Source organism: Acinonyx jubatus, chromosome A3 (assembly GCF_027475565.1).
Source record: "Acinonyx jubatus isolate Ajub_Pintada_27869175 chromosome A3, VMU_Ajub_asm_v1.0, whole genome shotgun sequence".
Lineage (NCBI taxonomy): Eukaryota > Metazoa > Chordata > Mammalia > Carnivora > Felidae > Acinonyx > Acinonyx jubatus.
This window is the reverse complement of record NC_069388.1, coordinates 100564680-100590506: the sequence shown is the minus strand read 5'-3', so window position 1 is coordinate 100590506 and position 25827 is coordinate 100564680. Positions and strand designations below refer to the sequence as shown.

At 42.4% G+C, this 25827-nt stretch overlaps 2 protein-coding genes and 1 long non-coding RNA gene across 4 annotated transcripts in view; 1 reads left to right on the top strand and 2 right to left on the bottom strand.

The window, feature by feature from the left end:
* Positions 1-25827, top strand: part of LOC106978165 (interleukin-36 gamma) — a 174937-nt gene that overhangs the window by 54607 nt on the left and 94503 nt on the right. The gene's annotated exons all lie outside the window — the stretch shown is intronic.
* On the bottom strand, positions 6510-11758 carry LOC128311259 (uncharacterized). The gene is made up of 3 exons (XR_008289458.1): positions 11718-11758; positions 10764-10951; positions 6510-6628 (listed from the first exon to the last, which is right to left on the bottom strand). It is a non-coding gene; the product is annotated as an uncharacterized LOC128311259 (long non-coding RNA).
* IL1B (interleukin 1 beta) lies at positions 18526-25354 on the bottom strand. Its single transcript, XM_015073392.3, has 7 exons — positions 25296-25354; positions 24815-24876; positions 24229-24277; positions 22397-22601; positions 21693-21854; positions 20319-20449; positions 18526-19337 (listed from the first exon to the last, which is right to left on the bottom strand). The coding sequence occupies exons 2-7, from the start codon at positions 24865-24867 to the stop codon at positions 19128-19130; spliced, it is 810 nt and encodes a 269-aa protein (XP_014928878.1). The 5' UTR covers positions 24868-24876; positions 25296-25354; the 3' UTR covers positions 18526-19127.

Below are 25827 nucleotides of genomic sequence, written 5' to 3'. Positions count from 1 at the left end.
CTTACTTTGGTTTGTGTGACAACCTGCTCCCCTGGTTTTCCTTTGCCCTGGCTGCCCTTTTCAGTCACCTTTGCTGGCTCCTCTTCTCAGACCTCTCAATGCCGGCATGTCCCAGGCTCAGTTGTGGGTCTTCCTTCTTTTCAGGAGTCCAATTTAGTCCTGTGGCTTCATTTGCCATCCATTTCTCTGCTTGCTGTCCATTCCTAAGTTTTTGTCGCCAGCCTGCGTATTATCTCTGAGCTTCAGACTTGTATATTTGGCTGACTCCTTGACGTCTTCACTTGAATATATAATTGGTGTCTCAGACTAAACATGTCCAAGACAGAACCTTTGACCCACCACCTCCTTTACCCATCCTTTGATCATCCCTTCTTGGTCTTCCTCAGCAAATGGTACTAATTTTTACCCAGTGACTCTTACAAAAAATCTAAGAAGTTATCTTTGATTCATTTCTTTTTCTCTTTTCCACATGCAATCCACTGGGAAGACCATTACTTTTACCTCTAAATTAGAATCCAAAATCTCTTTATTCTTTCTTCATCTTCCATTATTGAAGCTTGGACTCACGATAGTCTAAGCCACCATCATCCCTTGGATGGTGCAATAGTCTCCTTATCTGTATCCTGTGCATATAGTCCATTCTTCACACTGTGGTTAGGAAAGTGTTTTTAAAACATGAATTTGGTAATGTTACGTTTTGCCTAAAGTCTTACATGTTTTCCCAATGATCTTGATCCAAATTCCTCAGTATGGCTTGCAACACTCAAGTGATGGTGGCCTTTATCTGCCTCTCAATTTCATCTCACCGCTCTCAGTGGTGTGCCAAAGCTATGCTATCTACTCGGGAGAGCTGGCTATGTGCATCTGTTTCCAATTTTGTATTTCATGAAATCACATTGGTAGCTTGGTAGGTGGAAGCATTTATACCTTGGAACTGGTAAATGCTACAAACCAGAAGTTTTTGTTTTGTTTCTCAGAAGGCCAGTGGTTAGAACACCTCCCAGCACTGATGCTCCCCTTTGTCACTATGCTCCAGCCTCACGGGCGTTCTCATCCAGGTGGTTGCTGTCTGAAAGCCTTTATACTTACAGTTCTCTCTGATGGATTGTTCTTACTTTCTGTGTTTGGGGCCTTCTTACCATTTAGGTCTTAGTTCAGAGTCATTTCCTAAGACAGTCCTTCCTTGAGCTTATTCAAGAACCCCATTTTCAATAATATCACATCACTCTGTGTTATTGCCATCATGGCATTTGCCTCTAACTGAAGTAAATTATTTTCTTAACTTGTTTATTCTTTGTCTCCCCGTATTAAAATATTCCCTTCTGTGTTTCTGGCACCTAGAACAGGGTCTGCCACGTGGTTGGTGCTCACTAAACATTACTGAATGAATAAATGAACTTTGTTAATATGGTTTATAGTTTCTGGGCCTCAATTTCCTCATCTAAAAACGGGATCATTGAAGTGATGTCACCAAGATGGTAAAGTAGAAAACTCCAGCCTCTGTCCCCCTACAAAGATCAGCAATTAGACAGCTGTCCATGAACCAAAGCAGCTCTGGGAGGACTCTGGAGTCCACAAAAGAAAGTGCAGCGATACAGTAGAACACAAAACCTGCAAAGAGCTGCACAAAAAGGGAAGGAAGAACAGCTTCATTTGGCTTTTGCGTCATCCCTTCCCCCCAAACCAGTGTTGTTCAGCAACCATGAGGGAACTCGCCAGCTGGACCGAGTTCTCCCTGGAAAGGGAAAAGCAGGGTCAGCAACCGGCTTCCCCAGCCCTTTGGCGGCACTGCATGAAGGATGCTCATTGGTTTTACCCCAGAGACCAGCAAAGTTAGATATATAGGGACAACTAGGAGCAGGGAAGAACAGGGGCTACCAAGTATGAGCTATGCAGTGGGAGTGACCAGGGTTCCGAGTGACCTGCTCTGCAGAGGACCCCAGCAACTTCTGCCACTAAAGAAACCAACAGCCAGCACAGCTGCCATGGACCTTCTGCAGATGGCACTGTGTTTTGTCCCACAGGTATTCCTATTCCCAGCCTCCAGCCGCCTGAATCTCTCCCTGTTTCATCCCACATTCCTCCATCAGAACCTGGGACCTGCAACCAGCAGCCATCCCAGTCCCTTGTGGCCGTGTGGGTATGAAATGCCAGCCTGGACCTCAGAAGCTGACCCCCTACTGCCATTCATGCCTGCTTGTGGCTACCCCTTCCAGTTGTGCACTTGGGGGCCACTGGCCGGCCTCTCACCACCAGCCCCTACTGCTGTGTGTACACCCATGGTGAAATCCTATAGCCATGGAAATTCATGCTGACAGCCAAGGCCCTGACAGCTGCTTGTGGGATTGGGCCTGTGCCGCTCACCTGCAGCTAGCTCCTCCTAAAGCTCTGCACTTGAACCCCCTGGCCCCAGCCCCCATCACTGGCATCCACTACCATGCACCTGTGGAGAGAACGCACGTCCATAGTCAGGGCCCCGCAGCTGCGAGTACGCCTGCAGTTGGCCCAGGCCATTGCTCCTGGCTTTGGCTGCCACTACTACATGAGTAGCTGCAATTGGCACCTGCCACTGCACAGGCATCTGCGTGCTCCTGCACTTGGAGGAAAAGGCAACCTATGGAATGGGAGAAAATATTTGCAAACCATTTATCTGGTGAGGGGTTAATATTCAAAATGTATAGGGAACTCATATACCTCAATAGCAAAAGAAATATTCAGTTTAAAAATGGGCAAAGGAGTTGAATAGATATTTCCCCAAAGAAGACATACAAGTCAACAAATACATGAAAAGTGCTCAATCAACATCAGGGAAAATACAAATGAAAACCACAGGAGATATCACCTCATACCTGTTAGAGTATTATCAAAAAGATAAGAGACAAGTAAATGCTGGCAAGGATTTGGAGGAAAGGGAACCCTGGTGCACTGTTGTAGGAATGTAAATTGGTGCAGCCATTATGGAAAACAGTATGGAGTTCCTTAAAAAATTAAAAATAGAACTGTCATATGATCCAGCAATTCCACTTCTGGGTATATGTCCAAAGCAAATAGAGTCACTATCTCAAAGAGATTTCGGTACTCCCATATACATTGCATCTTTATTCACAAATAGCCAAGACGTGGAAATGATATGTGTCCATCTATGGATGAATGGATAAAGAAAACATTATATACATGTAATACATATATTACATATATACACACACAGATATAATGGAATATTATTCAGCCATAAAAAGGAAACCCTGCCATTTGCAATAATGCAGATGGACCTTGAGGGTATTATGCTAAGTGAGTAAGTCAGAGAAAGACAAATGCCATATGATCTCACTTACATGTGGAATCTAAAAACATTGAACTCATACAAACAGAAGTAGAATGGTGGTTACCAGGGGCTGGGGGTGGGGGAAATGGGGAGATGTTGGTCAGAGGGTACAAACGCTCAGCTCTAAGATGAGTAAGTTTCAGGGATCTAAGGCACAACATGGCAACCATAGCTAAAAATACTGTATTACTGTATTGTATACTTGAAAGTTGCTGCGAGACTAGAGCTTTAAAGTTCTCACCATAATAACAACAAAATGGCAGTTATGTTAGATTAAGGATGTGTTAACTAACCTTATTGTAGTCAACATTTCACAATATATACAGTTATCAAATCATCACATTGTACACCTTAAACTTTCACAATATGATATTTCAATTCTGTCTCAGTAAGGCTGGGAAAAAAAGGGCACACACACAAAAAGTGGGATTTTTTTTTTCATTGAACATTTGTTAAGCTCTTGTCCTGAGCACTGTGCCAGATGTTGGACTGAAAATTAAACTCACCCGCATGATTGTTCTGCAGGATAAAATGTGAAGTTTGTAAAAATAACGGTGAAGTGCTGTACAAATATGGTTATTCAACGACTGTGGGCATTACAGGGGATTTATTTTTTATTTTCTCTTCAGTAAGAGTATCTTTCTTATGTAATAAAAAGGAATTTGTGGTGTTGGTGGTTATTATAGTGGACCTATTTCACTTGGTTTTTTATTGCCTCCAGACCATTCCAGAATTGTCATTTGGATACTTCTTATCATCTCAATAACTGAGGAGATAAAGCACTTTCTTAAGAGAGGAATAAAGATCAGTACTGTTGTTTTTCTAGGAAAAGGGCCTGGAGGAAGCAGAGATAGGAAGGGAATTGGCAAAGATACAATTACTTTTGTAAAATAGCAAAGTTAGACACAAAAATTGGGCACTAGTACCATTTGTTTTTATAACTGGAAAGGACCTTAGATACCATCTGGTCCAAAGGAATCCATTTTATAAGTGGGAAGATAGAGCAGAGAAGTTAAGTATGATTATAGGTCAATCAAGTTTGTGTAAAAGCTGGAATCCCAGCCTTTCACTCTTCTTCTTCTTCTGCACCTGATGGCTAACATTGGCCATGAACAATATCACAGTCTATGGTGATATGGTGAACAATATCACAGACAGTCTATGGTGGCTAAAATAGATATGTTAGTGATGAAGGGAGCCTGAGTCAGCATACTTGGATATGAGGTTTGGTCCTTGTTTTGTGCCAAATCATGGTGCCATTGGAACAAGTCACTGCCCTCCTCTGTGCCTCCGTCTTCTTTTTCTTCTGAAGAGGGAGGGAATGGTGGGGTAGAAGCACACATTCAACAAACCCCTGTTATCTTGGAGCTAGGTCACAGGGTTGGGGTGACCAGTTTACCCACAGAATTAAATTTAATTTGCCCACAGAATTAAATCCAAACTGTCCTGTGGCATTCTGTTTCTTCTAAACACCAGCCTTGCCTCCTATACTAGCCATGTCCCACCCTCCCTCTGGTCACATCTGACTCAGCCCTCTGCACTTCCCTCTCTTTATCTTCTTTGCTTCTGTTTCATCTGCCCCATGTCTGTTAATAGAAGTTCTCATTTTGGGGGGTCTAGCTTTTATGAAAGCTGTCTTGAACTTCATCCCTGTTCTTCCCTACACCTTCCCTGCCCAAGCCAGAGTCTATGTTTATTTCCTTTTGTGGTCATGGGACTGGGTTAGTATGTCTCTTGTGGTACTTAATGTTGGGACCAAAGATTCTGAGACTTTATCAGCCAGAGAGATAAACAACTATGGTGTGTGGACTGTAGCCTGGACTTGCTGATGCAGGGCCTCTGCCTTCTCCCCAAGTCTCCCCACTGTTTCAGGAATTTTCCACAGTTGTGGTGCAGCCCACAAGTTCAGGGGCAAGTCCATGCACATCTTTGCTTCCTCTCTTCTACAGTTGACTTCCTTAAGTTCTGGGAGTCCCAGAAAGCTGCTCCACAGCCTGTAGAATGAGTGGGGAGGGGTCTTCAACAGTTATGCTGTCATTTGGCTCCCTGCAAATGGCAGGAGACACAGACTCTCAAAAAAATTGTTGCATTGCTCTCTGGTCCTAACCTGAGGGCTCAAAACCAGTCCCCCAGGCTAAGCAGGAGGATAGATATAGCCCACCTTCACTACCATATTTGTCTAATCTTTCTGCTCTCTAGAGCAGATATTAGATATATAGTATGTGCATATAATGTGTATTATATTGTATTATATATAATATAAATTACATGTAACATATATATCATGCTATATATTATATATGTGTATACATATATATATAAAATGTTACATGTTCTGTGTATATATATAATATGCATATATCATTATATGTACTCATTAATTTTTGAATAAAATTGCTTATTTTGTAATTTACTTTTATTTTCATGCAGCACCATATAATGAATATTTATCCTTGCCATAAGATAGTCTACTTAAATGTAATCTCCAATGGCTGCAAAATATTCTATCATGTGGATATACCAAAAGTTATTTAACTGGTTTTCAATTGTTGGGTGATCAGGTTTTTTCCAACTTTTTAAAAGTTAGTTTGAATAATACTAGTAAACAGCAATAAAATACATAAAATTTGCTACATATCCGTGCTTTTTTCCTATAAGTAGAATTTCTGGGCCAAAGGAGAGGCATTTTGAAGATTTCAGATACTTATTGCCTTTGTACTCTTCTATTCAAGGTTTATTGCATTCAGCGTGACTCACAGTTTGGGGAGCAGAGGAGGAGGTGGAGACAGCGGTCCCCTCCCTGTTCCCACAGACCTCCTTGGGTGAGGTTAGAGAGTCTGGACAGGTAGAGCTTGCCCTGGTAGAGCCTGCTTCCTGCATTTCTTTTTAATCCACCCAGCCCAGTCTTACAGACCAAGTGTCTTTTATTTTTTATTTATTTTTTTAAATTTTTTTTTTTCTTCAACGTTTTTTTTTTTTTTTTTTTATTTATTTTTGGGACAGAGAGAGAGCATGAACGGGGGAGGGTCAGAGAGAGAGGGAGACACAGAATCGGAAACAGGTTCCAGGCTCCGAGCCATCCGCCCAGAGCCTGACACGGGGCTTGAACTCACGGACCACGAGATCGTGACCTGGCTGAAGTCGGACGCTTAACCGACTGCGCCATCCAGGCGCCCCTGTTCAAGTGTCTTAACTCCAGGAGCTTAAGCACTGAGGGTGGGTCAGGGTTGGAGGAGGGGCTGCAAAGCTTCCATGGCCTGGGGAATGGTGGGGCCAGTCTGGTCCAGGGTAACCCAAGTGATTCTGGTTCTAAGGAGACAGGAAAAAAAGGATTGACACAGAAGTTGTCAAAGTATAAGTTTTAAGGTGTTAAAAATATAACTCTCATGGGACGCCTGGGTGTCTCAGTTGGTTAAGCGTCTGACTTCGGCTCAGGTCATTATCTTGTGGTCTGTGAGTTCCAGCCCTGCATCGGGCTCTGTGCTGACAACTCAGAGCCTGGAGCCTGTTTCAGATTCTGTGTTTCCTTCTCTCTCTGCACTTCCCCCACTCGCACTCTGTCTCTCTCTCTCAAAAGTAAATAAACAGTAAAAAAAAAAAAAATTAAAAAATATAACTCTCTCACAAATATATAGGAAATGTGTCAAAAATTTATTTAACTCCATATTAAGGCTACCAAAAGTATGGCAAAGCTAGTCAAAGGAGGAGATAAGGGACAGATCTCTCTTTCTCTGTCTCTATATCATCTATATCTATATCTAATCTATGTATTTATATATCTATATCTTTCTATCTCTATCCGTATCTATATAATCTCCATACATAGATAGATATAGATACCTATATATATATATACACACACACACGCACACATATATGTGTGCGTGTGTGTGTGCATATATATATACATACACATAAAGTCAGTGGAATAAAGAATGTTGGGGTAAGATGGCAAGGTTAGATATAAACCAGGGCAATAATATCATAGCAGCTGAGTTACCATTTTTCTGAACAGAACTACTTTGCTATTTTACTGGACAAAAATGACTCAACCCCTCAATCTTCTGCAAGTTAATGTCTAACTCTATAGTGTCTGGGCCTTGACCATGAGTAAACAGTAAATCAAACAAAAAGATACTTTCCTCTAGAGAAGGGGTCAGCAAACTGGTTTGTGGGCTCAATCTGGCCTTCTGCCTGTTTTGTAATAAAAATATATTGGAACACAGCCATATCCATTTGTTATAGATTGTCAATAGCTGTTTTTAAGATATAACAGCAGTGTTGAATAGTTGTGCCAGAAAACCTTATGGTCCTCAGGCCTAGAAGATTTACTATCTGGCCTCTTACAGAAAATGTTTTGTGGACCCCTGCCCTACAGCATTGGATGCTTTTTAGGTGGGTTCGTTAGACAGTGAAAAGGCACAAATAGTCTTTTTGTCTTTTCCCCATATTTTGGATAACCTTTCTTAATACAATATTTTAGCCCTTTCCCTCTTATTTTTGACCTCAAAGAGGCAGTTCTACCGTAGCCAGTCTAGTTATTTAGACTTTAGTGATGCCAAATGTGTAAAGAGCAGCGAGTCTAGGGCATGGCATAAGGATTCTAACAATTTGGAAGAGAAAGAGTGGAGACAGCTGTGTGGCAATGGATGAAAGAAAAAGAAAATTCCAAGAAATGTGGCTGGGGCTATGTATACTTTTCATGGGGTTCATGAAAATTTAAATTCAAATTGCTTTTTGTTGCCAAAGAGTGTGTGGGGTGGGGGATGGGCAGCGGGTGGCAGGATAATGGATGGATGTTTGTCCTTCTGGGACTCAGTGCTGAGACTCAGCAGCATAGTTGCTCATCATCAGGGATTCAAAGGGACTGTTAATGCACTGGGAAGGGGTAGGACAGGCACAGCTTCATAAAGACCACTCGGGGAGGGTCCTCCCTCCGTGGTCTTCTGAATTGAGTTCTGTGAAGGAGGCTGACTTCCTTAATGTCAAATTTTTTGGGTGGGGGGGTGGTTCAGTGTTTAAATGTTGCATGTATACATGGAAAAGACATTTACAATTATTGGAGCCTAAATTTACATAATTAATTTTTTTACAATCATAAATTTCAAAAAGCCAAAATTTGCTTAACATGTTAAGTTCAACTTAAAACTCTTGCTGTTCTAGGGACACCTGTGTGACTTAGTTAAGCGTCTGACTCTTGATTTAGGCTCAGGTCATGATCTCACAGTTTGTGGGATCAAGCCCCATGTTGGGCTCCACATTGACAGTTCGGAGCCTGTTTGGGGTTCTTTTTCTCTCCCTCTGTTTCTACCCCTCCCCCGCTCTCAAAATAAACATTAAAAAATATTGCTATTCTATTTATAATGCCAGTTTTTGATATAACAATGAGAAAAACCATTTTCACTTTTTAAGTTCCTGCTCAGTTATTTTATTGCTTAATGTATTAAGTCCCCCTAAATATTTACCTTTCTTTTCTACCACAGTTAATTGAGGTCCCTTAAATACTTTAAACTACAAATTTAATGTATCTGCAAATTTAATATAATTCTTTCAAATACTTCAAATGCCTGCCAAGGCAGACTTAAAAACCTAATAAACAAAATATTTCCAAGCATCTGAGTAATTTCCTGTAACTTCAAAAAAAAAAAAAAAAGGCAAATGAAAACCAAAGTAATAAATCAGGCTATAAAAATTGAAACAATTTTTACAAACATAAGCAAATTGTTTTCTACCCTTCAAATTAAAACCAGAAGTCTAATATCAATTACGCATTTCAAATTGAAATTACAAAGATAAATTTCAGATTCTTTAATGTTTCAGTTTCTTTAATTGTTTCAAACTCATTGAGTAACAAAGACAGATTACCGGGACAATCTTAAAACTTATTTCTAAACATAAAAGTGTTAAAGCTGTGGGTTTCATTTACATCATCAGCTCTATGCTTTTTTTTTTTTCTTAAACATTTTCTTGGAGTTGTAAAGCCATTTAATACAGGGGTACAGATCACCAATTAACCATCTGAGATGGTTCCTAAGCCAAAGATTCTGACCCTGAGGTCCCTGGGTCAGATTCAGGAACTTGTTTTGAGCTATAGGTTTGAGAATTTAAGACAGTGTCATTGGTCTCTTTTTGGGTAACTTGATGCAAATCACCTGTAATTCCTAGAGTCAATTCTTAGAGTTGGGGCCAGGCTGGTAAGTCAGTGGGAAGCCTTAGCTGTGAAATGGTCTCACAACTAAGCCCCATAGACACCTTTCAAATGTTACCGTTGCCCAATTTTTATCTTACCTGCTTTCAACTTTTTCCACCTGACACAGAAAGATGAGATCTTTCCCCTTATTCGGTACTTAGTTATTATCTTTTATTGCTTTATTAGCTAATTTCCAAATTTTGTAGTATCTGATTTTTTTCAACATTTGCTGAAGACTACAATTCTGCACTCACTATAATGATTGAGTGCTTTAAAATCTCAGCATTCTTATGTATTTAGTGCCTGTGATGGCATAAATTCTTATGCATTTATTACCTGTGATAGCCACTGCTCACAGCTGCCATATGATAATGAGTAGGAGGGAGATGCCCCTGAGACTTTTCTAGAATCCAGTAGGACCTTAAAACGGGTTGAAGGAAAGCACAACAACATTTGGAGTTTGGCAGAGGATGACTCCAAGAGAATGTACCAGTGGCCAAGGCCGCTCAACCTGTTTGGTTTGAGAGTAAGATCTGGGCAGTGAAAATGGTCCTGCTTACAGAGCCAGGAGAGGAGAACTCAGTCTGTGCAGGAATAACACCCACAGGGACCTGAGGAGCTAGTGTGACTGAGCACACTCTGTGGATCTCATTCAGAAGACAGGCATGGTCAGGAGAAGAGTTGCCTTGTATTTCTCCCCAGGAATTACTGACCGACTTGTATCTATCCACGTACATCACCTCCCTTCCTCACCTTCCCTCAGGACTACTCTAGGCTTTGCCTCCTGTGATCCTCCTTTTCCTCTCCTGTATCATTTCTCTCTCCCTCCTACCGATTGATTTAGACGAGTCTACCAAACCTACTGATGTGCTGTTGTGTTGTTGTTATAACAACTCCCATCTTAAACATAAAAATCCTATTTGATTTTACAGCCCTCTCCAGCTACCACTGTGTTTCTCTATCCCTCTTGCTCCCCTTTTTCTTTTACAGCAAAACTATGCAAAGGAGTCTTGGCTACTCACTGGCTCCATTTGCTTGCTTTTCATTCTCTCCTGAATCAATTCCTAGAAGGGCTTTGTCCTTAAGCTCTGTCCTCTTGTTATGGCCACCCACAACCTCTTTTTCACCAGAGTCAATGGCCAGGTCCTCATGTACATGACCTCTCCGTATTGTTGGACCTGCTGGACCTCCTTCTCCTTTACCCGCTTTCTCCTGTTGTCCTCTCCCTTCTCCTGGTTTTTCCCTCACCTCACTGGTTACTCCTCCTCAATCTCCTTTGATGGTCTATTTCTTCCTTTCAACCTCTCTATGTTGTCGTTCCCAGGGCTCAGTCTTCAGCCATTCTTTCTTTTCCAGCAACTCACTCTTGTTAGGTAGTATCAGGTGACCCATGGCATCATACACTTTCTACATGCCAGATACTCCTGAATCTGAATCTAAAGGGAGATTTGGATTTTATATTCTGGTGGCTAATAGGTATCTCAAATATAGCTTGGTTAAAACAGAACTTTTGGTCCACCCCTTTCTCCCCAAAAGAACATGGTATCTGTTGCTTCCCGAGGCTGCCCTATTTCTTTAAATACCCCAATTTAGCCAGCTACTCAGCTCTTAAACCTGAGTCCCCTTTGATTTCTCTCTTTCTCTCATCTGCTACATTTACTCCATCAGCCAGTTCTGTTGTTTCTATGCCCAGAATATATCCCCCACCACTTATTACCCTGGTCCAGGATACTATCATTTCCTGCATAGTCCATTGCCACAGTCTCCTAACTGGTTTCTCTGCTTCCACTTTTGTCATCCTTTCTTCCTGTCCCCAGGCTTCATTCTTCACACAACAGCAAGATGATAAAGAATACAAGAGATGATCTCTTCCGTGTTTAAGAACCTCCAATGGTTTTGCATAACACACTAGGTCCACACTTCTTGCATAGAGACCTGGCCCTTGTCCCTCTCTCCTGTGCTCACCCTGCCTCAGCCACATTGGCCTTCTTACTGTGCCTTATTTATGTCAAGCCCACTTCTGACCTTGGGGACTTCACATCTAGAAGTTCCCTTCTTTTGGCACACTGTTCCCCTAGATCTTAGCAAGATTGATACCTTATCTATATTCAGTACTCTACTTAAGCTACTTTCTCAGAGGGACATTTCCTGACCACCTTACCTAAAATAAAATAAAAATAACGTCTTTCATTGCTAACCCACCCAGTTATTCTCCATCCTATTGCTGTCTTTGGTTATTTTCCTATCACTGATGATGCACTGATCCACAGATGCTAGAGCTGATACCTGACGTTGCCCCCACCCTGCATTGTTACAGAGGAAGAAAAAAGGTCAGAGTTAAGAGTGGGCCCAGGCCTCTCACTCCAGCCTTTAACCCCTCACCACGAAGTAGAGCTCAGTTAGGTGCTGTGTAGTCACCTGATGCCCTGACATCAGCTGTGGTCACTCCTGGCATTCATCCAGTCCAATAAACAGCATCAGGGCAGGCAGCCATGTGAATAGCAGAAAGGAGGCAGGCTTACCTTCACTTCCCATTGTATATTTGCTCTTCTACCCTTCAAGAAAGAAGAGAACGCCAGTCTTCCCACACATTGCCCCTCTCAGGAAGTTACATTGCTCTGGGGAATCGGGACCCCTGGGGCACTAAACAAAGGGAATGTCTCAGTCCCCAGTGAAGGACTCCAAGGACTTTTGCAGCTTAGGGTGATTTCCATTTCTTAACTTCCAACAAAACTGAAGAAGGACCTAAATAAGTTGTTGAATAATAAGTCATTAAACATAATTTTTGATGATAGATGACTGACTATGTGATTTTGGCAAGTAACTTAGAAAGATTTCAAAGAATTGTGTGACGTAGCTACAATAAAATTCCTTTCATTCCTATCTATGTATTATTTATATGTACGTGTTTTCCCACTGCCTACAGGATCAATGTTGAGTAGGATCATTCTAATTATGAGTAATATATAAATGTATGAAATAACTTTTTAAAAAGCTTGGTCTCATCAAGATATATCACAAGTAATCAATATGCATTTTTTTAAATAAAGAATATCAGTCAGTCTCCTTTTTTTTTTTTTTTTTTTAAATGTTTTACTATTTATTTTTGGGAGAGAGAGACAGACACAGCATGATCAAGGAGGGGCAGAGAGAGAGAGGGAGACACAGAATCCGAACGAAGCAGGCTCCAGGCTCTGAGCCATCAGCACAGAGCCCGACGTGGGGCTCGAACTCACGAACCCCAGATCATGACCCCAGGTCAGATCATGACCTGAGCCGAAGGCGCCCCGCTAATAATCAATATTCATACTATGTTTATATATTTATGTTATTTTGATCAATTGTATGCTAACAATAATTGTAATTATGACTCAATCTAGAAGAATTTTTTTAATTTAACGTCCTATATTTACATAAAAAAATCAGTTTTTTTAAAGTTAAGTTTTGATTGAACACATTTTTATTATTGCAAAGAAGTATCATAGAATGATCAGTAAAATGTTTTTAGGCATGATATGTGTTACATTATGTTAAAATTTCATGGGAGAAATGAATGGATATATCAGTTCAAGAAAAAAAGGAATGTTGTTAATTTTCTCCCTTTAAAGTGGAATTTTTAGATGTATAACGTAATTTTTAGATGGATGACAGTAAGAATCAGTCACTGAGGTATTAGGATTTTGTTGGATATGTTTATAAGTGATGTAGTAGTTTTCTTTTTATGTCAAATTTATAGTATTCCAGAAATGATAACCTTTGTGATTAACTATTTAAAATCACAAAAAATTTTAGATTTTAACCTAAAACATGTATGTTGGCAAAGGGGTGAAGTCATAGTTTTTCAGAATTCTTGTAGGTGGTTTGTATGCTAAAATATCAGAAGACCAATATCTTACAAGGATTAGGGCCCTGGAAGGGCCTTTTGGGGAAGGAATTGGACTCACTGCTCTAGAAGTGAGGCCCATGATGGATGGTGCATCGAGTACATTACATACTTGGGACAAGGGTCTCATCCCCAAGGCTAGGAGGGCACCGAGGCTTAGTTCCTCTACTTGACATCTCTTCCAGGTGTTCCTGATGTGTTGTATTTTATTTTACTTTATTTTTTGTTTCAGAGAGAGAACGAGTGGGGTAGAGGGACAGAAAGAGAGAGAGAGAGAGAGAGAGAGAGAGAGAGAGAGAGAGAGAGAATCCTAAGCAGGCTCTACCCTCAGCACAGAGCCCGATGTGGAGCTTCATCCCAGGACCCTGGGATCATGACCTGAGCCGAAATCAAGAGTCAGACACTCCACCTACTGAGCCATCCAGGCAGCCCAATGATATATTGTATTTTAAAGCCAAATACAGTGTGTAGATGCTCTTGTATGTATCTGGATTCCACACATCCCTCTGCTCCAGGGACTCATCCAAACTGAGCCGTCACACGCAAACCATGTGGACCGTCTGGCTAGGTGATTCTTCAGGTTGACTTGCAGTGTCAGGCTGCTCAGGTGGTGGCTAGGACTCCCTCATCTCACACTTCTGATCCCTGGCATATAGAGGATGTCATACCTTTTCTGTCTCTGAGGGCTGATGGGTTTGGGTGCCAGGATGGAAGTGAGGGGCTGGAGAGAAAGAGAAGCATTGGCCCCTTCAAACAGCCTGTGTGGAAGCTCAGGGCCAGGAAGAGGGTGGCTGAATACCAGTAACAACTGACACCTTGGTCCCCTGAGGGACCCAAGCACAGGCTTGCCCAAGCACAGGCTTCACCTGGATCCCTCTAACTGCAGCTGCCTTATTTGCCAGAAGGTGAGATGTTCTCAGAGACAGGGAGACCCCTGATTTGAGAGAGTAGCCCAGGCCCCTGGCACCCTCCTTGTCTACCTTTCCTGGTCCATGTGCCTTGTTTCATGGTTTTATGATTTGCTTTCCAAGAAGGATTTGAATTTTCATGATTATTTGTGGAAGCAAACAATCATACTTCTACAAATAAGAAACATACTGCTTTGGGACTTCCCAGGGGGAAAATCTGTTCACTTGGCTTGCTCCAAAGTGCCAATTTAGAAGTCAGGATCTGGGTGAGATGTGATAAGAACTGGGAGGAGGCTCTGACTTTGGTTCTGCATCCCTGAGTGAGCATCACACCAGTTCTCTAAGTCATTCTCACCCTGGCTTCCAGTTGAATCAGATGTTTGTGGATAATTCAGCAAGGCTGTCCAGGGGGATGAGGAATGTGGCAGGGAGCAGGTCTGCACAGAAGGCAGGCTGACTTATCCTTCCTTCACTGGAAGGACATTGTAGCAACCACCCACCCCCAACCTAGATAGGCTCCCACACACCACTGCATCACTTACCTTCCCCCACCAGATACTTGCTTACTCCAGCCCAAGCATATAGGATAAGCCACACCCTAACCGTGTGGACTCAAATTTATAAGCACTTGCCTCCTACTGTCTGGGTACATGGGATCCCCTTGAAAGCTGGTAGCTGGTAGGTGTGGTGTGTTACCTGCTGGAGGTGCAGACAAATCGACTTCCAGCCCATTGTAAAGACTACCTACTTCCGTTATCTTGCATGTGGTTGGTAGAGTGGGGGGAGAGTTCTGGTTCTGGGGAGGGATCAGATCAAATCATCTGATCCTTTCCACTTAGAAACAGGCTATTTCGGGGCTCCTTGGTGGCTTAGTGGGTTGAGCATCCATCCGGCTCTTGATTTCGACTCAGGTCATGATCTTAGAGTTTCTGGGATCAAGCCCTGTGGTGGGCTCTGTGCTGACAGCTTGCAGCCTGCTTGGGATTCTCTCTCTTCCTCTCTGTCTTTGTCCCTCCCTTGCTTGCATGCTTGCATACAGTGCGTGCATGCTGGCTCTCTCTCTCTCTCTCTCTCTCTCTCTCTCTCTCTCTCAAAAATAAATAAATAAATATTAAAAAGAATTAAGCATTAGAAATAGGTTATTTTTCTTTTCCAGGGTAAGAACACCTAGTGCAGAGAAAGGGAGAGCTCTTATCAGGGAAAGAACTTGGCTCCAAACCAGGAATAGAATAGCCCCTGGAGGGTCAATTTTAGTCTTTGGCTCAGTTCCGAGAATTGAAACCCATGTCTTTTGAACATTTTAATGCAGAGGATTGAAAAAAATTATGTAAGTAATTCACAAATACATTCTTCTTGTAAAAAATTCAAGCATAAAGCTAAAGTTCCTCTTAACGACCTCCCCTCCTGCTCCACCCCCACCTTATCCTACTCCAAGTAACCACTATTTTTAGTCTAGTCAGTACCCTTCTAGAGTTCTCTGCCTTACATACTCTTAGAAGCACATGGCCATGCATTTTGGATGTGCAGTGCTTTTTTATGTAAATAGTATCATCCTGTGCTAACAGTTTTGCAGTTTGACTTTTCCTCTTGATGACTTGTCTGAATCTCTTTCCATTTCAGCACTATTAAAATTTTTTTTAAACTTAGCATGGTTTATTTAACCTTTTCCTTACCAGTGGGCGTTTAGGTTGTTTCCAGTTTACTTTGTTGAACTTTTTATAAACAATTCTAAAATAAACATCCTTGAAATTGTTTGGGGAAGGCACCAAACAGTGGAATAGCTGAGTCATAAGTCATGTTAAAAATAAATTAGACATGGGGCGCCTGGGTGGCTCAGTCGGTTAAGGGAGTGACTCTTAATTTTGGCTCAGGTCATGGTCTCAGCATTTGTGAGTTCCAGCTCTGCATGGGGCTCTGAACTGGCAGTGCAGAGTGGCCTTGGAATTCTCTCTCCCTCTCTCTGCCCCTCCCCTACTCTCTCTCGGTCTCTCAAAATAAATAAATACATATTAAAAAAATAAATTAGACATGGCCAAGTTTCTTTCCCAAATGGCTGTACCAATTTGCACTCATATAGTTGATTTGGAATCTGGCTTCCTATGAGGTTCAATGGCTTCAAGTTTGTCATTCTTTCTGGCATGTTCTCCCTTTGGACCTGAGAGAGGTGGGTGGGATTGTATCAATCAACCAAGGAAAGGGGACAGTATCACTGCTGGGGATCCCAGGGGTACTTCTGCTTTCTTCCCTGAACTGGCCACCAGCCTCCCACCAGCTCTATCATGTACTGGGGAATGAGCACCACTTGGGTACCTTCCCATCCTTTGCACTGCAGTTATGAAGCAGACAGAGTTGGGAGAAGGAGCTCTTGCCAGGTCGTAGGGCCTCCATCTAGCTCCTGTGCCCTAGCTTGTTCTGCGAGTATTCTGAAGATGAGCAAACATTTCTAATAAATTTTATCTTGATAAACGAGCAATGTCTTGCAATACGAGTAGTATGTGATGCCGAACATCACATGATCACAACTGAGCCAATGATTCTTCTCTCTCTCTCTCTCTCTCTCTCACTGAGGGATTGTGGATGATTGTCTCCCATGCTCAGATGCTCAGTCTCAGGCTGTGGTGTTTGGCAGAAATCAGTGATTTTTCAGAACGTTGGAAGGTGCCCACAGCTGGCACTAGTGTATTTTTTGTCCCTTCAAAGCACCTCTGGACGACAGTCCTTTGCTTTTCCATACAAGAGTGAGCTTAGGAAGGCTTTGCTTCATTCTAGGTCAGGCTGCCTGCAGATGTAGACCCTTTCCTCTGCTGCTTTATTGCCAGTTACATTAAATACAATATATGACAAGAGTTTATTAATGCTCTACTGTAGTCAACATATTGGTGTGGAATGCTTTGTGATTCTTTTATAGCTGCATTATAGAATGCATATAGAATGGCATCCTATTGTATCGATGTCTCATAATTCATTTAGCCAGGCTCCCATTGATAGACACTTGGGTTATTTCCAATCTTTTGCTTTTACAAGTGATGTGAAATGAGTAATTTTGATCATGTATCATTTCACATGGGTATATTTCCACCTGTAGGATAAATCCCCATGAATGAAATTGCTGGGCCAAAGGGGTTGCTTATTTGTAATTTTCATAGTTATTATCAAATTTTCCTCTATATGAGTTGTACCAATTTATACTCCCACCTGTAGTATCTTAGAATGGGGGTTTCCCCAGTCTTCCCAACAGGGTATCTTGTTAAACTTTGATTTTTGGTAATCTGATAGGATAACACTGTTATCTCAAAGTACTGTTAATTCAATTTTCTTATAAGTTATGTTGAGCATGTTTTACTCTGTCCAAGATCTAATAGTATTTCCTTTTCTGTGGACTGCCTGTTAATACATTGTTTTGTTAGATTTTTGCCTATTGTTTTGTTGGATTTATGTTCATGTTTTTTCTAATGCTTTTGAGGGAACTCTTTATATATTAAACAAATTATCCCTTTGTGTGAGATACAGTTACAAGTATTTTTTCCCTAGGTTGTTTTGGTGTTTTGACTTTGCTGCTGGTGACTTCTGCAATTCTGAAAGTTTACTCTTTGCATCATTCATTCTTTATTCTTCACTCCATGCTTTTGATGATACTGGTCCCACTACTGAGAGTACCCTTTCCCTTCTTTTCTGTACAAGGAATCCTGCTCATTCTTTTAGGCTTGACTCATAGGTCGGTCCTCCTTGACCCTCTGTCCTTCACAGCGGATGTTGTCACTCCTCCTGGCTGCTCCTTTCATACTTTAGCTTACCTCTCTTTGCCAGGTTGCCTTATTTTTGCTTGTATATATCTGCCTCTCCTATCTAACTAGAAATGCCTTACCTGTCTTGTTTCTGTAGCTCCTAGTACATAGCATTTCCCTAATACGTGTTTGTTGAATAAATGAGTAGAGAAATTGTTGGTGGCTGTTACCACCAACCCTTCCTCCCTTACTTCAGCTGATCCTGTTCTTCAGATGAAACTTGTGTACCAAATATCCTTTTCTTGAAAAATGGAAATGAAGGGGAGGGATAGGGAGGCTTGTCTTTGCTGGCTGGTGATGTTCCTAGGTATTTTGCCATGCTCAGGGACGAGGATTGGGCTTACAGCTTCCCAAGGAGAACTCTCATGGCCCCATTTATCTTTACTCTTCTGGATCAGATCCAAGAAAAGGCAATTACCACATAGAAAAAAAAATATTTTTTCAGTAAAATTTATTTCAGAATCATTGAAGCAGAGTGATCATACTTAATCATTCATAAATATTCCTCTGTAAACAATTTGAGCTTATACATTTTTCAGCCTTGGTGAAAGGACTTGGTATAAAGATGGCACACTAGTGCAAATTAAATTAATTTCATAGATATTGAAGGCTGGGCTCTTTTCACAGACACTGATGCTTCTTGGCCCTCTTGACTTAAATTAAATAGACTAACCCATCAATAAATAAATAAATAAATAGTTAAGAGGTTGTTCATCAGAGGCTGGGCACAAAGGACAGAGGGTTTCTTTGAACGTAAAGTGTAATGGTTTCTGCCAGGGTGGCTTTGAGTGAGTAGAAGAGATAAAGGTGACCTGGCTCAGTAGAGGGGACCTGAGGATTGGCCCTGGGAAGAAGGGGTTATTCCTCCTGGCTGGCGGACAGATCTTCTTAGCAGTGATTTAAGGAAGACAGCTGTGCATTGATTAGATAATAGTGAAGTTCAGCCTGAGGCCATGTTTAAGCCCTTCTATTCCCCTTCCGCCAGCCAGCAGGGGTTATTCAGCACATTTGGACTCTCTTTAGGGCACAGGTCTCTTTAGGAAGCACTTTCCATGATGAAGTCAGTTATATCCTGACCACCTTTGGTATTTCCTAGGAAGACAGGCATTTCTTCTGCTTGAGAGGTGCTGATGTACCAGTTGGGGAACTGGGAAGACTCAAATTCCACATTGCCCTTGATTTCTGTCTTGTTGAAGACAAATCGCTTTTCCATCTTCTTCTTTGGGTAAACTTTGGGGTCTAACATCTGCAGCAAAACAGAAATAAGAATTTTTATGAGGGAAGGGACAAAGACACTCAGGTAAAGTTATTCTCTTGTTCAGCTAGAGAGGAAACTGATGAGTCATAGGACCAGGATCCAGACTCCTGATTTATCTTTGTGATACCAACTTTCTGTGTAGTGACTAAAAGAGCTTTTTCTCTTTTCTGAAACTTAATATCAAATGGTAGGGAGCATAATATAAGTGAGAATTAAAAAAAACAATTTTTTTTAATGTTTGTTTATTTTTGAGACACAGAGAGACAGAGCATGAGCGGAGGAAGGCTAGAGAGAGAGGGAGATGCAGAATCTGAAGCAGGCTCTAGGCTCTGAGCTGTCAGCACACAGCCCGACGTGGGGCTCGAACTCACGAGCTGTGAGATCATGACCTGAGCCGAAGTCGGACGCTTAACCGACTGAGCCACCCAGGCGCCCCTATAAGTGAGAATTTTATTAAAAAGTGAACATTAGGTGAAAACTTGTAGGACTACCTAGTTTCCAGGGACTTTTGCTGTATTTTTCTCTATGGTCTGGTTAGAATGACTTCAACTTAGAATTGAAACTTTTGCTGGCAAAGCTGGCTAGGGGGGGTGGGGTGGCAGGTGATTTTGAGAGTGGAGGAGATGACAGGTGACAGCTCCCTTGAATTGATTCATTTCCTAAGGTGTCATTTATCAAATGGAGTAGCCCTAACAATGTTATAAGCCTTCTAACCCTAACACTGTATAATCTGTTGGGTGGTCACAATGGCAGGACATAATAACATCAGCAAAATGACTTAATTTTCCATGGTGGGAGTGAAAGTTTCATGCATTTGGTAGTTACATTAAATGTATTTACATTTATGCAAAATCATCAAGTAGATACGCTCCCAGATTATCTGAGCAAAAAAGGTGGTTGTTTTGGAAATAAATGAGGGCTAAATGTGCTTCAGTGAAGCCTAGGAAGCCTTCAGCCCCTGGTACTCACCTCCAGCTGTAGGGTGGGTTTCCCGTCTTTCATCACACAGGACAGGTACAGATTATTTTTCTTGATGCACAACACCACTGGTATCTTCTTACTGTTTTCCTCCCCATGTACAAAGCTCATGCGGAACACCACTAGAGAACAGAAAGGGGCCTTGTGGTCAGGAACGCACAGCCATGCAGGGCTGGCCCAACAACTGGACCTCGAGCCCAGGACTCATACAATTAACATCTTCTGTGGGAACCCACACTAAGATTCTTATGGCCTAACAGACAGGATAACTTGGCTTGTCACAGACAGTAGCAGGGTTAGTTGCTTGATTCATATTTTCTAGAAAGAAGGTCTGCAGGGGTTTCTTAGAGCCTCATCACAGTGGCAATGAAGAATTAGGGGGTCTGATTTTTAAACGCTGAAAGAAGGAAGCCATTTTGTGACTGGCCACTGGTGTGCCCATCTGTACGGGCAGAACAATTTGATCAATGTGCAAGGCAAGAAAAGAGGTACATCAGGGCTCCCGAAAGAAATCAGGCACAGATCTGTTTCAGTAACCTGGAGCAACAAGTGGGAAGAACTTGGGAGAGGTGAGGCTTAGCTGGGAAAAGTGGCTCCAAAAAGACGTTCATTTTAATCTTCCTTAGTCACCACCATCTCATTTGGGGGCCTTGAGGTCATGCTCACAACCCAGTTCTGAAGAAACAGGTTCGTCCTGGCCTGGCTGGGATGCCTCTCTCCAAGGTCAGCAGCCTTGGAAGGGAACAGCCTGCTCCTTTCAGCTGCTCCCTTGGCTGCCCTCTTGCATACAGGGTTCAGCCACAGTGGTGAGGTGCCAGGCGGATTCCCACAACTAATGGGCTCTCCAGACTTGAAACATTTGCTGGCTACAGTAGAGAGAGATAAGCTCCTGCTTGCCAGTAAAATTTCCCTACAAGGAACCATCTGGTATTGGGCGGGAAGGATATTTGGGTTAAGGGGGCAGGGTTGGGAATGCGGATGGACACAGTATCTCTTCACCATCCTAGTTTCAACCTCAACGACAGGAAAAAGGAACCCACAGGCAGTTAGGTCATGTCCATCAAATGACCCCTTTCTAATGGAAGCATTGACATTACACTATCATTCAAAGACTTGGCTGAACAGTGGTCCTGGGTGTGCTTGAGCATTCTAATTTCTCAGTCTCATCTCTTGCTAAAAAATGAACATGCTAAGGGAATCAATCTGGTGTCCTTGCTAGGACCAAAACACAAATGTTTACCTGTTATACATTATAAATTTTTCCACTTAGGTCATAATTTGCCTTATTGTACTACTTTGTTAAAAATGTGGAGAGTTAGCATAGGGTCAGGAGGCCAAGAAAAGAATCAAAACGTCCCCAGTTACCTTGTTGGTTCATATTCTGTCCATTGAGGTGGAGAGCCCGAAGCTCGTATGAGCCAGACAGCACCAGGCTCTTTTGGCTTATGTCTCGGAACGTGTAGTCCTGTGACTGTATGGCCGCATCACACACAAAACTGTCATCCCACGTGTCACAGATGATGGGTTCTGAAATGTGGAGCATATATGCTGTTTAGGAGGAAAATTGGAAACGCAGGCCAGATGATGTAAGGCAGCAGAACTTGGTGTTTTGGAGGACATCTGAGCATGTGTAGCTGGACTTCGATTATAACTGGTGGGGAGGAAGTTGGGTTGTGCGAGAACTCTGGACTTGGCATCATGAGATGTAGATTTGGGCTACAGTTCCATTGCCGGCTGCAGACTAACAATAGAGCTACTCACGTAAAATGGCAACGGCCATAACACTAGCCCAACAGGGACAGTGTGAGACTTGCAGGAGGTAGTGCAGATGAAAACCTCTGAGAATGGTAGAGTAACTGGCAAATGTGAATAGTTATGGTGCTTTTGTGTTAAGAATAGTTTCAACTAAATTCATTTAGTTTCTAGGATTCTCTGTTTTTCTCTCATTGCTGGCCCTTCTACATTTGAAGGACTTTAGCTTTAGGGTAGGTTAGTTGTCTGTTGAGTTATGGACTCTGAAAAGGACATGACCAGAGATCTCCTGTCTGCCCTTGGTTCTCATTAAGTACCTTCTTCAAAGATGCAGCAAAAGAGGCTCTTCAGGTCCTCATCCTGGAGGGGTTGTGAGCAGGGAAAAGATATCTTCTTCAGTTTCTCCATAGCCACAATGACCGACACGGCATGCCTAAGACTCTTGTTGTCGGGCTGGTGGGAGATTTGCAACTGGATGCCCTCATCTCCCAGAAAACTGTGGCTCAGGTTTTGGAGGCAGCCCTGTGGAGAGACCCAGGAAGAGTATGTTAAGGTGGTTGGGCCAGAGAGCTCCCATTTTGACATCAGAGAAGTAGAAGGGGCCTTAGAGAGAACTGAGCTTCTAATGATAAACTCTCTTCTCTCTGAAGCATATAGAGGTTAAGTGGTTTACCCATGGTGAGTTAGAGACAGAACCCAAACCAGAACTGTGGGCTTTCTGATGGCCTAGATGGTATTCTTTTAGAATAAAACCCATGTCTACCTCATTTATCTTCTTCACAAACTACTCCACCTGGCCGTAAATTTATACCTTCTTCAACTGTGTCCTCTTGGGTCCCTAATGCTCTAACACTGTATATTTAATTTTTCATGGCAATGATGATCATAACATTTTCTATTCATCTATGTTCATTCAACGGGTTTTTAATTATCCTATACAAGTTTTTTCTTTTTTTCTAAACACTGTTTTATAAGCATTCTACAAATACTTCACAAGTGGTTACTATGTGTGAAATACGTTCCCACTTTCCCGTTATTCAGAGAAACCGCAAAACTGCATGAGGGCTTAAGTGAGGTTGCCCTGGTGGCTCGATAATGGTTTGAATGCTCAACAGTTAAAGAGGCCTCTAACAGCACAGAGGAAAGCTGAGTGAGAGAAGTTCCTGCTCAGAGCTGAGGCTCCAGATGAGGCAGAGGGAGAGACAGGCTGTGGAAGGAACAGCAGGGAAAGAGCCAGCCAGAGAAGCACCCCAACCCCCACCACCTCCCCTCAGGGCTGGAGTAAACCAGTTACTGGTTTTAAAGCATTTAGAGAAATAGGCTTTGAACAGCAATAGGGACTGACTTATTAGGCTAGAGGAAGCTGCCATGAACTGAAGAAGAAAAAAAAAAAGTCAGAGAAAAGTGGCTGCTTGCTAATCTGTGCGATTGACCTGGCTGGGTTGATGGCACCTTGGAAAGTTATTAGGCCTTGTACAGAAAAGAAGGGACATCCTGAACGTCAAAATGGCTCTCAGTAAAGGTGAGAGTCAGAGAAACACCAATTTCCTGGGATAAACTTAGCTATCACTGACAGTATTTCAAGACTGAAGGTTACAGGAGGCCAAGAGCTAAGAGATCATCTAGTACATGCCCCTTATATTTCAGAGGTCCAGTGGGTGGGTGAAATGGCTTGAGGTCAGATAGCAAGTGAATGATTTTCTTTCAACTCCCAATTCATCTTTTTGTTTACATCATCCACATCTTATTGTCATCAGCTCTATCCCAGGGAGCAAAAAGCTATTCTACCTTTAAAGGGGGCAGATGTACATGAACTCCCAAGGACTTCAGTGACTAATGTAGGCCGAACCCTCTCTTAAAAGGAGAATTAAATTTGCACTGAAGCCTGGGCCGCCTTCCAAACAAGAGATAGCAAACTTTATCCCCACAGCCATTCCTCCTCGCCCTCCATGAACATGGCCACCATCGCCAAGCCTCAGTGAGTGACTGTGGGAGCGATATCGTGCCATCTGCATCTGCCTCACTGGAAGAGGTGAAAGTCCTTCCATCACAAAATGCCACGGGAACAAGGTGGCCCAGAACCCTTTTCCTGGAGCCTTTCTCATGTCTGAGTCCCTCCAGGAGTTGTGAGCTTGGCCCACGGTCTCACCTTCATCTTTTCGGGGCCATCAGCCTCAAAGAACAGGTCATTCTCATCACTGTAATAAAAACAGAGAGATTGCTCAGTTAGTCTCCCAGACACGTTTTGTTTTCCCTTCCCTGCAAACAGTCTCCACTGTTAATAGGAAACTGCAAATAGCATGTCTCTTAAAGCTACTGAAAGCTGTTGGCAAGTTTTATGCTAATATACACGGGCAGCATGGGAGGCGGGGCAGATATCCTTTGTACTCTCTGTTGGAGCCTGAGACCTAACTTCCAGCCCAGTTAACATCTGAACTTTTCCTCTCCATCAAGCCAAACTTTGCCAAGGAGTCCCCTGTACTGTACACTTGGAATCTTTTTTTCCTGTTTGTCATCTGCAGGAAGCCCTTGTAGCAACAGCATCTGGATGTCCTATGCGGTCCCAAGGCTGGACTTGTAGTGGGAAATATGTCTTTAAACCAGGTTCACTTGGAACCCCACTTGCCACTGGAAGAGGCAGTTTGGGGGACAAATCTGGTCTCCAAGCACAGATAACACTCCACTCTTGAAAGAGGAACCCTGCTCACATTGCTAGTCTCAGTCTCCCCACTGACCTGTAGTAAGCCATCATTTCACTGGTGAGTTCAGGTACTGCTGCCATGGCCATTTCAGAAACCTGGGTAAAGAGGAGAAAATGAGTAACTTCTTGCCAGGCCAGTCCCCACGAGGGCTGCCTTCTTATGTGAATTTCCCTTAGCGCCTGCAACATGGAAGGCATGCAGAGAAACAGCCTTTGAATGAATGAGTGAGTGTGTGAAAGAGCCTTCCTTTGGGTCCAGAGGAAACAGTTGCTAATCCAAACCCAAACCAGGAGCGTATTCGTTAGATCTGGAGCAGAGGCTTTGACACTGATCTCTCAGATGTCCGCTGCTACATAAACAGTGCCCATTCCCAGAATATTTCACAAATCATAACCATAGTAGTACGTGTGGTATCTTTATAGAAAACCCAGCCCTTAGGCAGAGAGGAAGGGAGAGAGGGACAGAGAGACTTGATTAGGATCGAGTCATAAAGAAGAGTTAGTTCAAGTTGTACCTGAGTAATGAAGACTGACTGGAGAGAATAGAATCCCGGAGTGGGCTGCTGTGCCTCGAGAGATCTGCTCTCTGCCAATTTCCATCTCATTCTTTTATATTCTTTAAAAGCAGAAGTAGAGAGCTGAGAAATTTCCCCTTTGGTTAACTAATTTCACAATCAAGTTTTTTAAAAAAAGAATTGATGGGAACTTCTGGGAGAAGATAAAATGAAATAATTTTCTAGGCCATGGAAAGGCAAATGGTAGCAAATGATGACACATCTTTGCAAATGTGTCATTATGCAAATATGTATTGTTTTCCTGATAACAATTACATGAATGGTGTCAATATTAAAATACAGGATTTTCCTAGGTTAGAATAATGTTTTAATTTGGGATCTCTGGGGGCAAAGTGGAGGACATAGAGATACATACGCAAACATGCTTCCTCACTCATGCATTGTACTTAAATTTAGGAGGCTTCCCACTTGGAGATGGATTAAGGGGTAAAAAGAAATGACAGTAACCCTCCCAGTCTGTATTGAGGGTGCT

What these genes read in the sequence shown, in the direction of transcription:
- IL1B (XM_015073392.3), bottom strand. Translation starts at nt 24,867, where the DNA reads ATGGCCATGGCAGCAGTACCTGAACTCACCAGTGAAATGATGGCTTAC. An exon ending in GAAATGATGGCTTACTACAG is followed by an intron (nt 24,278 to 24,814) that starts GTCAGTGGGGAG and finishes TTTTTATTACAG; the next exon opens with TGATGAGAATGACCTGTTCT. An exon ending in TTGCTGCATCTTTGAAGAAG is followed by an intron (nt 21,855 to 22,396) that starts GTACTTAATGAG and finishes TCCACATTTCAG; the next exon opens with AACCCATCATCTGTGACACG.